At 40.6% G+C, this 16,710-nt stretch overlaps 2 protein-coding genes across 2 annotated transcripts; both read left to right on the top strand.

Annotated features, from left to right (window-relative positions):
* The first annotated feature begins 93 nt into the window (after positions 1–93).
* TMEM175 (transmembrane protein 175) lies at positions 94–12,482 on the top strand. The gene is made up of 10 exons (XM_048931452.1): positions 94–405; positions 758–796; positions 1,472–1,569; positions 3,771–3,822; positions 5,003–5,038; positions 6,138–6,221; positions 6,746–6,910; positions 8,712–8,790; positions 9,669–9,810; positions 10,337–12,482. Exons 1-10 carry the CDS (start codon positions 259–261, stop codon positions 10,998–11,000), a joined length of 1,506 nt encoding a protein of 501 aa, XP_048787409.1. The 5' UTR covers positions 94–258; the 3' UTR covers positions 11,001–12,482.
* A 624-nt stretch (positions 12,483–13,106) lies between these two features.
* On the top strand, positions 13,107–14,966 carry ATP5ME (ATP synthase membrane subunit e). The gene is made up of 4 exons (XM_048931913.1): positions 13,107–13,259; positions 13,388–13,442; positions 13,665–13,763; positions 14,843–14,966. The coding sequence occupies exons 1-4, from the start codon at positions 13,224–13,226 to the stop codon at positions 14,866–14,868; spliced, it is 216 nt and encodes a 71-aa protein (XP_048787870.1). The 5' UTR covers positions 13,107–13,223; the 3' UTR covers positions 14,869–14,966.
* Positions 14,967–16,710: the final 1,744 nt, after the last annotated feature.

The following is a 16,710-nucleotide window of genomic DNA, read 5'->3' as shown; positions in this document are numbered from 1 at the left end:
GGCGAGGCGAGGCAGAACCAGAACGGGGCGGGGCGATCCCCAGGGAGGCTGCAGGGCTCTGCCGGCCGGGGCTGACGCGTGCTGCGGGGCAGGGCCGCAGCCGGAAGCCTTGGCACCCCCGAGCTCCAGGCGGCGTTTTCCTCCTCGCAACCACTGTAGCGGGGCTAGCGGCTCTCGGCCCGCTCCGCCGTCGCCCCCGCCCCGCGGCCGCCGTGCCGGGGGAGGTGCTGGCGGGGCGGGGCGCACCGCACCGGGCCCATGTCGGCTCCGCGGGCCGCCACGCCGGGCCCTGGCGGCGGGGCTAGGAAGATGGAGCTGGAGCTGGAGCTGGGGAGCAGCACGCAGACGTCGCACCGGCTGCTGGCCTACAGCGACGCGCTGCTGTCCATCATCGCCACGGTGATGGTGAGCGCCGGCCGTGGGGGCCTGCGCGGGGCCCGGGCCCTCTCCGACGGGCGGAGGCTGGGCGGGGAGGGACGGGGGCTGCGCCCCGCTTGCCCCAGAGCCGCTGCCCTGCCTTAAGGACCGTGCTCAGCTGCCGAGCTGTGTTTACGTTCTCCTCCCCCGCCCTTTTCCCTGGAGGGATCACCGCCGTCTGTCGGAGCTGCAGGCGTTTGCGAGCGGGTTCCGCGAACAAGTTCGGGGGTAGCATTGCTCTTAATGAGTCGTTATACGAGCCCTGAGTATTTGCACCCTACTGAAGTTCGTTAAGTTTTATAATGACCTGACTTGTACTAATAGAACTTTGTTATTTCAGATTTTGCCTGTGGCTCACACAAAAATACATCCCGATCAGGTACCTTCTTTGCCGTTTTTTGGTCATCTCTCGAGTCTTTGGAAGTGAATTTTGCATCGTAATGCAACGCCCCTCTTCCATTCAAGACCTGAACTCCCAAACCATTAGTGTTAAGCCTCAAAGAGGAGCTGTATAGCCTGAGGCGAAGAACTTAGATGCTGAAGGCCTGTGTAGTTTACGAAAGCCATGATATAAAGCCTTAGTAAGATGTATGGAATATGCAGGCCATAGATCTTATGCAGTTATTTTGTATGGAAATGAATGACCTACCTCACTGAAGCATCTGTCAGAAAACATGATTGCATCTTGTTTGCAATACATCATCAGTTAGAGAAGCCACTTAGTATAGCATAAAATGAATGTGAGTTTTAAAATCAGGCTAATCATAACTTATCAGAGTAAAGGTGGAAGAAAAAAGGACTACAGAAAATAAATCGAAAGAAGCACGAGTGTTGGGCAGTGTAAGTTAATCATTTGAAAAGACTCACAGTTCCAAATCACAGTATGTGTTTCTGCTCTTAAAAACAGCCAGACTCAACTCTGAGCATTTTGTCTAATTTACTTCAGGAGACTCAACTATGGTCCATGGTTATAGCAAATGTGCTGCATGAGTCTACGAGTAACTTCTTTAAATCTTTCATTTCTATCTGGGTGTAACTTCTTATTTTGTTTCAGAAACTAGGTGAAAGTGTTCAGCAACTTCTTCTAACAAAAATTGCGGTGTACTTGATGACCTTCTTAATAGTCACAGTGGCATGGGCAGCACATGTAAGGTAGGATGACAGAAAAATGTTGAACTCCATTGCAAAGTTAAAGAAAAGTTCTTGTTTAAAAAGTTGGGAGGTAACGTTTTTATGTTGCTGTTATGTTTCTGGATTTTCTTAGTATAAAAATTCTTCCTAAAGCCATGAATAAATATATTTCTCCACAATGGAAACTGTGATATGAGAAAAAAACAAGCATTATATGTCTTTAAAATTAGAATTGCTCTTTATTTCACTTAATAGTTTCAGTGGAATTAAAATTATGCTGAAAAATTGACAATTGTGAGGTTGTGAAGTACAGAAATAGAAGACAAAAGAAATAGAATATAGCCAGCTTAAAATTTGACTTTCTCTGTCCTAAGGGGTGCTTCTCGCAAAATCAAATGTGATGTTATAGGTGCAGCATTTTACAGTGCTGTGTATGCTGCCACTACGCTGTATCTTAGTAGCTAAATGAATATGCAGAGATGAATTAATTTACAAACATTCACTGGAAGTGGGGCAGCAAGCAAGTTTTTTCTTCTATGCCATAGTGTTCTAAGAGTTTTTAAGAGTAAGGTCAGCTGGTCCTTTTTCAAATCCATTAAAAACAATGTGGATTGTGTTCTAGTGAAATCACTAAAAATTACCTCTTTGCTTTCTTTATAGCTCAGCTATTTGTAGGCAGTTCTGATTTGCCATTTTTCCCCCTAGTATCATTCCCAAATATATATGGTAATTAAGTGGAACGCAATTATAACCCAATGCAACATATTTTTTTCTTCAAACATATATATATTAATCCTTAGTGTATGCCCTGCAGTGCTAACAAGTGAGATGGAATGTTGCCATTGGTCTTTGTTTGCTATAATTCCTTTTGAGTAAAGAGATAGACCTCTACATCCTTAAGGAAAATGAAAAGCATAATTAAGTGCTTTAAGTCAGCTAGAAAGCTGTGAGTGGATAGTATAGTTTTAAAGGACTCAGGACCTGAATAAATGTTACCCTCACTATAGTGTTGCTAGGCTCAAGCTAAAAATCAAGGTAACTGCATCTTACTCTCTGCTCAAGTAACTCTGCAGCTTACTGGAATCAGGGCAGTGTTTGTTTGAATTCTTAAAATATATAAATGTTGCTAGATTCCTTCCCTTAAGGAAGTGGATTGATTCCATCCTCATAGAGGTGCAGCCTGGAATTCAATTCCTGAAACTGGTCACATCAGTGCTTTTGTTACATTGTACTTCTTGCCTGAATAAATAAATGTTGAAGGATGGTTTTTAAGAAATTTGTTGGGGTTTTTTTTGTTGTTGTGGAGGGTGGTGGGTGCCATTGATTCTTAGTAATGCTTATGTACATCAGGAGCTTCATTAACAAGATGTGTGGCAGTTTGGAAGAGTTCATTTGCTTTGTGCAACAACTTGTGCTGTATCTTCAGGAGAAATAGTTTTAAGCCTTGAAGTTCTGCAGATAATCAGGCCCTAACAGCATGAACTTAACTCCGTTCTACAAGTGAGATTCAGAGAAAATGACAAAAATAGCTCTTCACAATGGCATATGAGGCTGAGTTCAGAGACTTTGGATGGTCTCTGAAATCTGCATCTTGTAGACCAGTGCAGTCCTATTGCTTGGATTCTGTCACAACATACTTTAGCACCTGAAAAGTGAAAAGTCAACCTGATGACTGTATATTTGTTTGGGAATCTGAGTATCAAGTGGACTTGATATGGTACTTGTGCATGAATCCCAATATCTTTGATTTTGCTGAAGTGTGACACCCATTTGTAGCCCTATGCCTTATTAGGATTTTGGTATGTGACTAGATGGATCAGTGCTGCCATGTTCATTGCTCTTTGACAACAGAATTGGCTTTAGATAACAGTTAATTTTACCTTGCATCCACCTTTGTGCAAGTGAGATGGAAGGTTAGAACTCAAATGTCAGGTGCAGTGGAAGGATAGAACTGGCACACACATGCAAAAAAAACCAAGTTGGTATGTCTTATGCCACATCTCCTTTAAACAGAAGTGAATTGCTCTGCAATTGATCTAGCTTTTCAGATTTTTCTAGCAAGTGACTTCATGCTTGATTGAGTTTTGGTAGCATTTTAATTACTTGCATAAGTTCTAGAGCAGGGGGAAGTCAGATTTCTCTATACTGCGTATGTAAATTGTATTCTGTGTTGCAGTGCAGATTTTTGGATCTGTCCTGTTCATGGTATCTTGTCTTGCCAGGTTATTCCAGGTGATAGAGCTTATAGATGATGTCCTTGCTCTTCTAAATCTGGTGAGTATTACCAGGTATGCTTGGTGATTAACTATCAAATATATGCCACTTTTTCCTTAGTATGCGTCTATGAAACAGAAGGCTTCTAATTAACTGCCAAAGTTCCTGCCAAAGGCAGGAGAAAAATAGAATTCCTCCTAGGCAAACTTGTGATAGAAAGCTAACTTGCTTGTATTTTGCATGTGTTTTACTGTAAGCTAAAAGAACCTCTGCACTTCAGCTGGAGGAACTAAGAGGCACCTAGGCAGAAAGATTTTGACCCTTGCGGTCAGTATTGCTCACGTATGTCCTCTATGTAATGCTGTGTCATTTGTGGCAAAAATCAGAGCTGTGAATTTGAGTTTCAGTTGTGATTTCAGCCATTTTTCTGTTGAAATTCATTGTGGAGTGTATTTAAAACAGTATTGTATGGACTTATTGCTGAGATAGCAGTCTCTAAAGCAGTGTTTTGATTTCTCTTTCCTAAATCTCGTAAGAATTCCTCACTTATCTGAGAAGGTGTCTATATGAGCCATGCTGCAATGCCTTGGTTGCTGATAGATGTAATGGAATGCTACCCTGGGGTACATATTCTTGTTTTAGCTAGAGCTTTGTAAAACGGTGTAAAATGTTGTTCTCTTGACATTGCAATCACAGCTCCTTTAATTTTTATCAAAAAAAAAATTCTGAATGTAAGTTCCTTGAGAACAATACAGGAAATTATGTAGGAACAGCTGCTTAAAGCATGTAACTCTTCACTAATTTACTCTTTAAAGCAGTGTCTGCTGTAAGCTTTTGTTGTTGTTTTTTAATTTGACTTTACTATGTTTGAGATATTTGTGATCAAAAGTTAATAGCTGTGGCTAGGGAAAACCAGAAGTACCTCTTAAAGATTCCGTGTGGTACTTTGGGCAAAGAAATCTAGCAAGAGATCTGCTACAAGCCACAGACAAATCTCTTATCAATAGTACTGGTAAGAAAGCTGTAGTGTTTTCTGAAGTAAACCTGAACACTTTGGGATAGGGGACATGAAAGGTGGGTTTGAAACTAGCCATATGTTATAGTAATAGCTCAGCAACTTCAGAAATGTTTTGTTCATGATGCAGCATTTGAGCTTTTGTGTAGCATACTCTGTTTTGAGTTATGTGATTGTTTGCTTGTAGTTTACCTAGATTTTCAGTATGTTTTTTTCTTTTTCAAGGCCTGTATGATGATCATAACTTTCTTGCCGTACACAGTAAGTACTTTTCCAAAATTCGACATGTATTTAAATTACTGTTTTTTTTTCTATTTGGAATGACTTCACTAAAGTATTCAGAAAACCAGGATAGTATTACTATAGTGTAAACCCAGTATCCATTGTAATAGTTAATTTTGTAATTAATTTATTAATCCTTAATTTTTGAAAATTCACAATGCTATTATCTGCAACTACAGCAGACCAAGTAGAAGATGGATATTGAAGCAAAAAGTGTAATCATAAAAAGGCACAGTTTGCCATGTTTTCTTTAAAACAAGTGGATGTATTGAGAGATGTCAAAGTTGAGTAGAGAGAATTCTGCATTTTGTAAGGAAACTAAAGCTGTGTTTCATACTGCTCTGCAATTTTTAGTCAGATAACCTAGAGAGAATAATTGCAACTGAACACCACAATTAGCAAAACAAAACAGTTGTTTAAAATGATTGTTGATTTCTATTGTATGTTTAGAACAGATTAAATGACAGGCTGTTTCTTTGTGGATAAATCTCTGTTATTATTACTCTACAAAGAATAAGGCTGTGGTCAATAGAAAGGCCTCTGTCAGCAAGCGTATATACTTTGTTCTTTGCTTTCTAGCTGAAATAGTTTTTATAAGGTTGGCACTGTTATCTAATACCAATTCCTAATGGTTTGTTTGTTGGTTTTCCTTTTTTTTTTTCCTTCTTTTGTTTTCATGTAATGGAGCTACAGAAAAAAATAAGGCATGCAGCCATGAAGTTAGAGGAATAAAAAGATTCAACTAAGTGTTCTGATATTAAGGTGGCTCAGTTACAGACATGTACCTACTGAAATGTTGTTAAACTTCTTGCTCAGCTGCAAAGCAGTTTGTAGTTACTGGGAAGACACAGCATCAGTGAGGTTAAGATTTACAGAATCAACCCGAGAGCAAAGCCACCTCTTCAGTCACCTTCAGCTGGGATGCTTGCATGTGTTTGTGGCTAGAGACTGCATGTAGTGGAGCTGCACTGAAAAGTAAAGCGTTATTTATGTTTTTAAGTTTCAGTATCAAATGAAGAATACTTCATTCCTAATTGCTACCTAGCAGCATGTTTGATCTGGTTGCTTTATCTTCTAGTTTTCCTTAATGGCCTCGTTTCCAGGGGTGCCTTTTGGAATTTTCCTGTTCAGTGTCTGTGCTGTTGTCATTGGCCTTATACAGGTAAGTTATCTGATTACATTTTCTCTTTTAGAGGCTATATTTTATTGAATGGAACTAAAGTCCAGTTTGTTAGCTACAGATATAAACTGACAAGTACCTTTTTTTGTTTGTATAGCAGTAATTATTGTGGATAGTTATCTGTCGATGACATGAGTGATTGCATTACTACTGTCCTGTGCAGCTCCCTTATGCAACAGATCTTTTGATCTAAAGTTTGGAATTCTTTCCTCACTCTTCAAAAGTTTTAAAATTGGCCAAATAGCAATTCATCATTCCTGCTGTGGTTTTCACTGCGCCAGACAGCAATGGCTGAGGGGCCATAGGCTTTCTGCCTCTGTTTTAAGTACTTGACAATGGCTCTGGTTTCTCCTGGGGTAGTCACTAGTTGCCTTCTGTGTCTTATTGTGAAGAATATTGTTGAATGTATTCTGGAATTTGTTGATTTACAGTTTTAAAATTGAAATGCTGTGTATGCTTGTATGAATTATTTTCAGTAACTTGCAATTATGACATTTTTCTTGCAGGCTGTGATAGTAGTGTATGGATTCTATCACCCACACTTATTGAATCAGCAGATACAGGTGTCTGAAAATCAGAACTTCTATAAACGTCACATCCTAAAGATTATCCTAAGAGGACCAGTTTTATGCTTTTTAGCAGCCATCTTTTCTTTTTTCTTTATTCCCTTGGTAAGTTCTTCCACTCATCAGAGTACATTGATGAAGCAGCTTATATTAGCTGTGCTTACGGTTATTGTTAAAACTGTATGTTAAAATAATTATCTGTGTGTTAAATATGCAGATTTTCTCAGTTGCCAATTCTGTGGTGATGTAATTATGGTCTGTATTCTGTGTTGAGCACGTTCAGTTCACGGAGACCAATCCCTAGACTGAGTTTGTATAGGTTTTGGAGGAGTTTTTTGCTACAGTGTTTGCTTTACTCAGTCTAGGTGTTCATAATGGTTTCCTTAATTACTACTCAGAAGCAGATTTTTTAAAATGTAAGTTAGAATCTTTCTTATCATAAGTAAGTTATATGATGTGAAAGGCTACAGGAAGTGAGCTTCATATTGCACAAACTGAAAAGAGGTGAACATAATTGTTGTATTTGCAAGATTTAGGAGCAAATAGAGTAAGCAGACCAACCAGCCTAATCGCATCTCAGAACAAATGCTTTTGGCTAAGTCTTGCTTTTACATAGCCTTTTTCTCTACCATCTTTATTAAGTGCTGGAGTTACTCCTACATATTCATAGCTCTTATTTTTCTCAAAATCTCTGCTTGGAACTGGAATCTAGCTTTTAATATGCTCAGAGTTTCCTTTCCTCTGCCTTGTTCTTTAGGAATAGATGGATTTAAATGAGTTTTTAAATACACCGTCATAGTTCCCAGATTTGGCAAGAGTTGGATCTGTAACTAGTCTTTTTTTGCAGAAGTAACAATCCAAGTGTGAAAATGCCTGACTGTAACTGAAAATACTTCTCTCGTCTGGGACTTCACTGTTATTCTCCGTTCTTGTTCACAAATACAATTTTTTTTTTAAAACATTAACAACAGTAAAATATTAATGAGAACTTGGACTTGTGCAGAATCTGTGAACAACATCTGACTGTCTTCAGACAGAAGTAGCATGCAGACTGATGCAGCTTATGCAAGCTCCCCCAGCAGTCAGTTGGCGCGGTGGGTCAGCATAATGATTACATACTTCAAAAACAAGTTCAGGAGATGGATACTTAAATCATGCTCTTTTTGGGGGGAACTTGCTGAGATGTATTTAAATTTCAGGGAGGTGGGGGTACTTTTATAATAAGGACATTTCACAGAAATGCTTAACATAGGTACAGCCTTCATCAAAGATATAAAGGAACCGGAAGAGATTTGAGCTTTTCCACGAAATCTTTATAGAGTAGTGGTCAAAATTTGCAAAGCACTCTGCCCTTGGGAGTGTCTCTCACAGCTCTTTCTGTTTCCTAACTTAAGAAACCCTTGCACTTCTCTGTCACCACCACCCTTTTTTCAGTGCAGCTTTCTGAGCAAGCCTGCTGGAAATATAAAGTGATTTGACAAAAAGAAAGCAATTGCAGGCTTGGTTTTATTACTTTTTCTACCTGTAAAGCAGTAGAGATTCCCTGACCTCATTATTACATGGTTATCCGAACACTTTTGCCAGAGATTTAAGAGATTTAATTGGGAAACGTGGTATTGCAATTTAAGTGGCAAATGCTAGGTATCACTAGGAACATGTGGTAGTTCTCTAACTTCCTGTTTTAGCTTGGTTTGCTGATTTTATTAAATTTGCTATCAAAAAGTGGTAGTATTCAAGATGTGCACGTTGATATCAGATGAGTTATTTTCACACCATAAAATCACAATTTTCTTTTTCTCCATGAGATTATAACTAAGGATTGTGAATAATGGTTTCATATTAAATTTGGGGAGAAATTTATGTTTTGATTATTAAATTTAAATTCTCTTCATTTTCTTTTCCATAGTCTTACCTACTTCTTGGGCTCGTAATTGTTTTTCCACATCTCAGTCGATTCATAACATGGTGTAAAACCAAGATTGTAGGTGAGTATTTACAGGGAGTGTATTCAAATGTTCAGTTACTAGGTTGTCAAATTGTTATCCAAACAGCATGGAATGATGTAATTTCAATACTTCCAATCTCAGTCTTGGAATATAATGATTTGGGGGACGTGGGAATTTTATTTAGCTGTATTTCCATTTTCTCCTCAGCTGCCTGCTTACCTTATGTTTCCTATTGGATTTGTATAGCATATATGTTACAGCATCATTTCTGAAAGTGAAACCTCTCTTGGTTTGTCCTGAATGTTATACACACACAAAAACAGAGTGATGACTGCAGGCTGTCTATCCCTTTTCTTTCCTTAAAGGAGAGTGTGAGGACAGAAAAATACAGGAAGCAAGCTCTGTGCCTGCATGACTTTCTTTTCAGCAGTACTCTATGGTCCCATGTTCTCTGGCATCCAACAGCACATCTGAGATTCTGGAATCATAGAATCACCAGGATTGGAAAAAGCTTCCAAGATCATCCACAATGTCTTTGAGAACCTACTGCTGTTAGGTTATTCCGGGGTATATAGGACAGCATCTGAATAGGGCTTTTTGACTTTTTCTCCTTCAGAGGAAAAATTGACTTTTCTGTTTCTGAAGCACTTGTCCTGTTCAGGGAGAGTCACAACTGCAGGAAAAATATGGTTCTATGAAAAAAAGTGGAACGACTGACTTGGGTGTATGAGCAGCACCCTTCTTTATACAGAAAGATTTTTTCAGGTGTGGTGAAAGACAGTAGGTGGGGAAATCATGGCAGCTTTGTTGTTCTTATGTTGATTCATATATATGTATTTTTTCCTTTAACTATCTCATTTTGTAACTTCTGATTTTTGTCTGTCTTTAGTATAAAAACACCCAGATGTTTTTTCCAGGTCCCAGAGATGAAGAGGAGGCAAGCTATAGCTTAGAAACCTTTAGTTTTTACCTCAGTGAGCCTCTGAGTAAGGAACGGGTAGAAGCATTCAGTGATGGAGTCTATGCTATTGTAGCAACCTTGCTCATTTTGGATATCTGGTAAGGCTTTGTGCTGACTCTCACAACCTGTATTGTGAACTGTAATATCAATTTGTATATGCATGTAATGTTTGAAGAAATAAAGCCGGATAAATACTGACAGTCACTTTTAAAATCTGCAGTAGTGACCGTAAGTGTAATTTTCCAGAAAGAGCACCTCCTACATGTCAGCACTAATGATCATCAGTCTATGTAATGTATGCTGGGGACTCTTGAAGAACAAAGCTTCCTTTATATTTCATTGTGTTTTCAGATAAAAAGACTTTTGTCAGGAAAAGCTGTGTTCCTGTAGCAACTTTATTATATTAATCTGAAGGAATGCCAGCTTACTTTTCAAATTTCCTTTCAGATCTAATTTATTTGCAGAACTTTTATTTGAAATGCCCATGCTGAGTTAAAAATTAGGGAACTACAGACGGATATGTATTCTTCTCTACCTTCTCAGAGTAAAACAACATAGAACATTTTTGGTCCAGGTGTGTTTTATGAAATTTGCATGAAAGTAAACTAAATTTTCTTTCCATAGTGAAGACAACGTTCCTGATCCAAGAGAAGTTGGGGAGAAGTTTCATGGAAGCCTTCTTGAAGCTTTAAGTGAATATGGACCAAACTATCTTGCCTACTTTGGTTCTTTTGTGACAATTGGTCTCTTGTGGTTTGTCCATCACTCACTTTTCCTGTATGTAACAAAAGCTACACGATTAATGGGACTGCTTAATATACTTTCGTTGGCTTTCATTGGTGGCCTTCCGCTGGCTTACCAGCTGACCAGTGAATTTGCAGAGAAGTCACACAATGAGATAGAAGCTATTCAGGTCAGCTGTGTAATTACTTTCTTTGCCAGCATATTTCAGTTTGCAATATGGACAACAGCCCTCCTCCATGAAAGGGAAACATTGCATCCTTTTGCTAGATATGGTGGCAAGGAGCATGCCTTCATGTTTGCCAAGCTGGCTCTCTACCCTTGTGTGAGCCTTGGGGCCTTCTTTCTAACATGCTTGTTAAGTGAATTTAGCACAGAAATTTTCCATCTTATGCAGATTGTAATCCCATTTGCTTTTCTTGCCTTGCGCATTTTTGTCAGGATTTCTTTAAGTGTCATAAAGTCTGTGATGTCTCTTTCCAGACGGAAGGTTGTATTGTTAGAAGAAGAGGAGGCATGTTTGTCTCCTACTGAAACACACTCATAAATTTCCATGCAGTGCATGTGAAGTTAAATCATTGATTTCAGTTCTTCTAACTCATGTTGTCTTGATGTGTGATCTGTATATTGATCTAAATTAAAGCTTGTGTTGACCATAACTGGAGTGTATTTTAATTTTAGCTGGTCATGCCTAAAAGCCTTTCTGTAAAACCAGTAATAAGGGGGCGAGTGAGGAAAGAGTAAGTGGGGAAAACAGAAAGCATGTTCCCCTATCTTGAAAATTACCTTTTGGGAAAAAAATGCTGCTTGAAGTGTAACTGTAGTGATAGTGATGGTGTACACAGATACTCAGTGAAATGCCTTTCTCTGACGTGCAGTAGTCAGTATGGAAACAAAACACAGGTATAGAAGCTGATTATGCTGCCATAAAATAGGAAGAAAGGCTTGGCAGATGTGATGGACACTTCTGGTTTTCTGGATGGTGTATCATAACAGGACATTTGTGTATACAGATTGCTGGTCTCTGCTCGCACCCCTTTATTCTAAGTCAACGGCATCGCTTCTCAATAGCCAGTGATCATTTTGTAAAGCTCCTTTTGAACAGTTTTGAACTTCTCTTGAGAGTTGAGAATTGAATTGTGTATGCAGGCCCCCAGGCTACCTAAACAAAAGTTCAGTTACATTCTTTTTAAAAATGGTGTATTTAAAATATGAGGATTCGTGGCTGCACATGCAGGGTTTGAACTAGCTTTGATGTCTCCTAGGGAAGAAATTTGAAGAGCTGTGAGACTAAGTAAATTTGCCTTCAGTTCTCAAGCAACTCTACATCTGAAATGAAAGGTTTGGATTTCTCAGGCTTTCAGCATCTGCTCTCATGCCATAGAAAGGAACCTCTTTTAGTTCATGTGAAAGCATGATGCTATATTCTGATAGAATGTGACTTTCTTGACATGTGTAACAATTCTCCAGTGGAAAAGAGAATTGAGTTGGTCTTTCACAAGAGGCTAGATAAGCAATAGTGAAACTCCTAAAGAACTAACTGGTAGAAGTTCTAGTCTACTGGACACTGGTATTTTTAAAGTTTATGTACTGATGCTCAAACTTTTTCCTGTGGATAGCTGTTTAAGAAGGAGCAGGTAAATTTATCCAGGCTCTGACTATCCTCTGGAAGGCTTTACATTTCTTTTTGGTAGAGGCATTAGTTCGTACTTTGAACTTAGTGCCATGTTTAAAAGCATTTGGGGGATTTTGGTGTTCCTCTTAAAAAGGAATAACAAAAACAATAGAAAAAAAGCAACACAGTCCTGCAGTAAATAATGCTTGGAATAATTATTAGTGATAACAAATTTAAATACCTACTTTCAGTTGACATTACTCTAAAAGCATTTTTTGCTTTTGGTTTGAAGCATCTTAGTGTATTGTATGCTTACTGTAAGATAAACCTTCAGATACGCAAGACTTGCAGTAGGATTCTGTGTTGTGTAATGTATTGGTTTTTTTTTCTTACAACTAATAAAAGCACTTTGGTTCTATACAGTTTTGTTTCTGTGGTTCAGTTGGCACATAGGCAGTGAATATCTGTACCGGTAATAAATTTCAATCGTTGAAGAAAATAGCAAAACTTCCACCCCTTTATTTCTGCTCTGCAGATGACATTTGAATCAAATCCATTTTCTGCCTGACATCCAAACTAAGTCTCCTCTCTTTTAGTTCAAAACCATTCCTCCTTATCATATAACTATCGCGCCATGCAGAATGCCAGTTTCCCTCCTTAAGTTTCTGACAAGTACTGGAAGGTCAGAGTGAGGTCTCCCCGGAGCCTTCTCCAGGCTGAACAAGGCTGGCTCCCTCAACCTTTTTTCACAGGAGCGATGCTCCAGCCCTCTGAGCATCTTCGGGGCCTCCTCTGGACCCGTTCCAGCAGCTCCAAATCCTTGCGCTGAGGGCTCCGACTCCGGACACAGTGCTGTAGATGCAGGGAAGTGCAGAAGGGGTACAGTCTTGTGACCCATACAACTGGAGGACGCTTTGCCCCTTCTATTATATCATCTGTGCGTTCTTGTAGTTATTCGTTTCTGAAAAGCTGACATCCAAAATTCGGGAACAGATTCATTAAGTTCAACGCGGCGCTGGCGAGCAGGCACGCTTTATTTACTGCGTCACATAGTAGGGACGGGCAGGAAGGCGGGCAAAGCGACGCGCAGGACCGGCTTTCCTTCCGCTCCCTTCCGCCGCAGCCCCGCTTTCTGCTGCCAGTTCCGCCGCCAGGATGATTCCACCGGTGCAGGTCTCGCCCCTCATCAAGGTGAGGCCGCGGCAGCCCCTGCCGCCATCCCGCTCCGCTCCGCAATTCTGCGGGCCGGGCCGGGCCGGGCATGGTGGCAGCGGCGGCGGCTGAGCGCGGGGTGCGCCCTTGTCTCTTGCTCCCCGCAGTTCACCCGGTACTCGGCGCTGCTCGTGGGGATGATCTACGGCAAGAAGCGATACGGTGAGTGCGGCGGCCCTTGGCCCCGCGGCCCACTCCTCCCCTCCCTCCCCAAGGGCACCTTGAGGCGGCCGCCATTTCCCTCCCGGCCCGGGGGAAGGCGTCCCGTGTGCGGCCCTGCCGCCCCTTCCCTCTTGGCTTGGGTTTTCTTTCCGAGCGAGCTCGAGCCTCACTGCTGCCCCGAGCCTCAGCAGCGGTGTTTTTAACCGTGTGTGTTAACGGCAGACTACCTAAAGCCTATTGCTGAGGAGGAGAGAAGGATAGAGGCGGAGGAGAAGAAGAAGCGCGAGGAGCTCGAACGGATCGCAAAGGCACTGGCAGAAGGTGGGCTCTTGGGTGGGATTGTTTGCCCTCATTAGGGTACAGTTCACCCTGAGGCGGCTGATGACCAAAGCCAGAGGTCCTGGGCCACTGCTTCTGTCTGCAGCTCACTTGGCTGTGCCATCACTAGCGTAGGTGTAGAGGTTGACTTCACTTGTGGTGTCCTTCACATCAGGACTGCTGCTTTTCTCATTCCCACCGTACAGCATTACTGCAGCAGCATGCTTTCTTTTTTCCTTAGGATAATTTCTTTAATCCTCCATGCCTTTCTAATATGTACAGAATAGCTGTGAGTTAAATGGACTTACAGAAAGGAAAAACTTGAACAGAACTGACTAATAACTCTCACTAGTTTTGGTGTAGCTTCACAGTGTTTCTCTGGGAAATACTGACATTTGTGTTGTCTTGAAAAAAGATTAATGTTGAACAAAACCCTGTGAAAAAACAAACTTGAGTGAACTACACATACATACAATCAAATATTCAAACTGTTGAATGGTTTTCTTAGATAAAGATATTTAACATCTTGAATGTGTAGCTTTCATTGAACTTTGTACATAAGTCTTTGGAGTATTTATTTAGCTGAAGAATTTTGAATTTTTGGGGACAGAAGCTGTCCTGGAGGACTGGTAGTTCATTTAGAAGTGGAGTTCTGTGATTATTTCTTTAGGATGTTTATTTAAATATTATATAGGCTTTCCCAGCAGTGGCATGATACAGTTCTCGGTAAGAAAAGCAGTTCTTAGAACTTGAATCAGTGCAGTGCAGCAGTTGAAGATTGTTCTTCCAAGATGGATAAATGGAAGCATCTGTGCTGATGACTTTCAGGGCTTATCTGAATTGTCATTTCAGAAGGTTGTTACTTAACCAGTGAGCAAGGCAAAAGAACTTGCTTTTACCCTACAGCAATGAAATACACTTCAGTTGAGTTAGCAGAAGCAGAAATTACAAAAACCAGCTAGAAAGAAATGGCATATTTAAAGCTAATCTTTGATCCCACAAGTGTTCTGCATGTTTTAGTAGTTTAGTAGTAATGGAAGTTACGAGTAATCTTAACTATGTTTGTTTTTCTTCCCTTCTAGCATCTGAAGATTCCATTTTGAAATAAAGGATTGGATCTTAATTTTAGATACATGGCTAGGCTCTGAATGGTGTAGTGGTTGATGGTCTCTGCATGTTACTCTACCAATAAAGTACTTAACCACGCTTCAGTTGGTATTTTTGACTAAATTGCACAGAGCAACAACAGAAGTATTTACACAGTGTCAAAGATTGCACTGGTCAGAAGCTGACCATCACAGCTGCTGATGAAACAATTTGTGTATTCCTCTATCAACAGAGATAGTCTCCACACTAGTTACACTCAGGGAATGTTGTGATCAGGAAATTCATAGATTTTAAAACACACAGGAGTCCATGGAGAAGGCTAGCATTGCACTGGTTGCCTGTACCTTTGTTTTAACTAGCTTAAGTAGAGTATTGCTGTGATGTTTTTTCAGCCTTTTTAACCACAGTGGAAAATGGTACTGCTTTTGCTTTTGACAGTTACAGACAAATTTGACTTTGATTTGTCAAGCTGTTCTGTAACATGAGGAATTAGTATTGACTTAATAGCTTGTTTTTAACAGTTGTCTTTCACAATTTCACAAATGGTCAAGTGCTCCCTGAAACTAAGAAAAACTGCCATCTGATTGTAGTTTTATCTGTAAAACAGGGCTGGCTATACTTATGTGACTGAAGTTTAAATGCTATTAGCCTTTAACCACTAATTTAGTAGCATTTCTTCCTTTGGAAAGCTGAGTGGAGGTGGAACTGTTCTCTCCTGCCTTACTGAAAGGAGAACAGTGTTTCTCAGCTTTAGATGGAGTCAGAACCTTGCCAGCTTGGGGAAGAACAATGAGCACATCTTCCAGATCCATGTGAAATGGCTGAAAACAGAGCTGTACTCCCTGCTTTCCTAGGCAGCTTTCTATCTCTGTCCTTCAGCTCCTATCCAAGAAACACCCCCACACATGCCCTACTTCCAGTCTCACAGGGGTATTAATTTCCAGCCTCTGCTTTAAAAGCAACTATGACCTGTCCACATTAGCTCCTGCCATGAGATCTGTATAAGCAAGACTCCTTTCCTTGTCTCCCACTGGTGCTGAGAGCTGATTCAAAAGTTGAAAACCTCTCCTGGGCTGCTGAGGGGGAACCATGCCAGGTTTCAGTCTTGTCTAACTGGCCAGTATCTTAAGTGGGAAGCAAAGTATACGTGTAGTTCTTGACAGTGCAACAAGATGTAGAGACATTTGTTAGTGAAGGCTTGCTGATCAGAAAGAACAGCTGTTCCCATGTTCTGGCAAAAAGATGATGCAGTTAAATGCAACCATTGTGGAAAAAAAAAAAAAAAAAAGGATTGCATGACCCTGTCTGTGGTGCAAGAAAGTCAGTGTTCCTCTCAAACACTTAGCACATACTGGACACTGGGAGTGAGAGACATAGGGACAGGCAGGGAGAACCTCTGTCCGTAATGGAAGGGTTTCTTCCCTTCAGTTGATCCACTCCAGGCCATTATAGCTAATGGGAGCATCCATAAATTAAGCTGAGTGTGATAGTGTGATGGGGAACACAAAAACACAAGATATCTGCTGGCTTGAGAGCAAGGAGCATCTGTAAGAAGCACAGCTGGGACCGTGAAGTGCAGCTGCGCTCCTGTGAACTTGGCATGGCTGAGATAGCCTTGCTAAGTGCAAAACCACAGAAGTGCAATGACAAACTTATTGTCTAGAACGGTGGAACTCAGTCTGAACATGTGGAAATTGGCATCAGCTATAGACTGCTGAAGCTGGAAATACAGAAAAAGCAGTCTGAAAAAGTCAAAAGTATTCTGGGAAAATAGACAACTGCATTGTCTATGGGCTATTCAGTTGAATCATAGAAGTCAGCAACACCTATTGGCTGTGATGGT

This window comes from Lagopus muta, chromosome Z (genome assembly GCF_023343835.1).
Source record: "Lagopus muta isolate bLagMut1 chromosome Z, bLagMut1 primary, whole genome shotgun sequence".
Classification (NCBI taxonomy): Eukaryota; Metazoa; Chordata; class Aves; order Galliformes; family Phasianidae; genus Lagopus; species Lagopus muta.
Note: the sequence above shows the minus strand (reverse complement) of the source record. Positions and strands in the feature narration are given on the sequence as shown.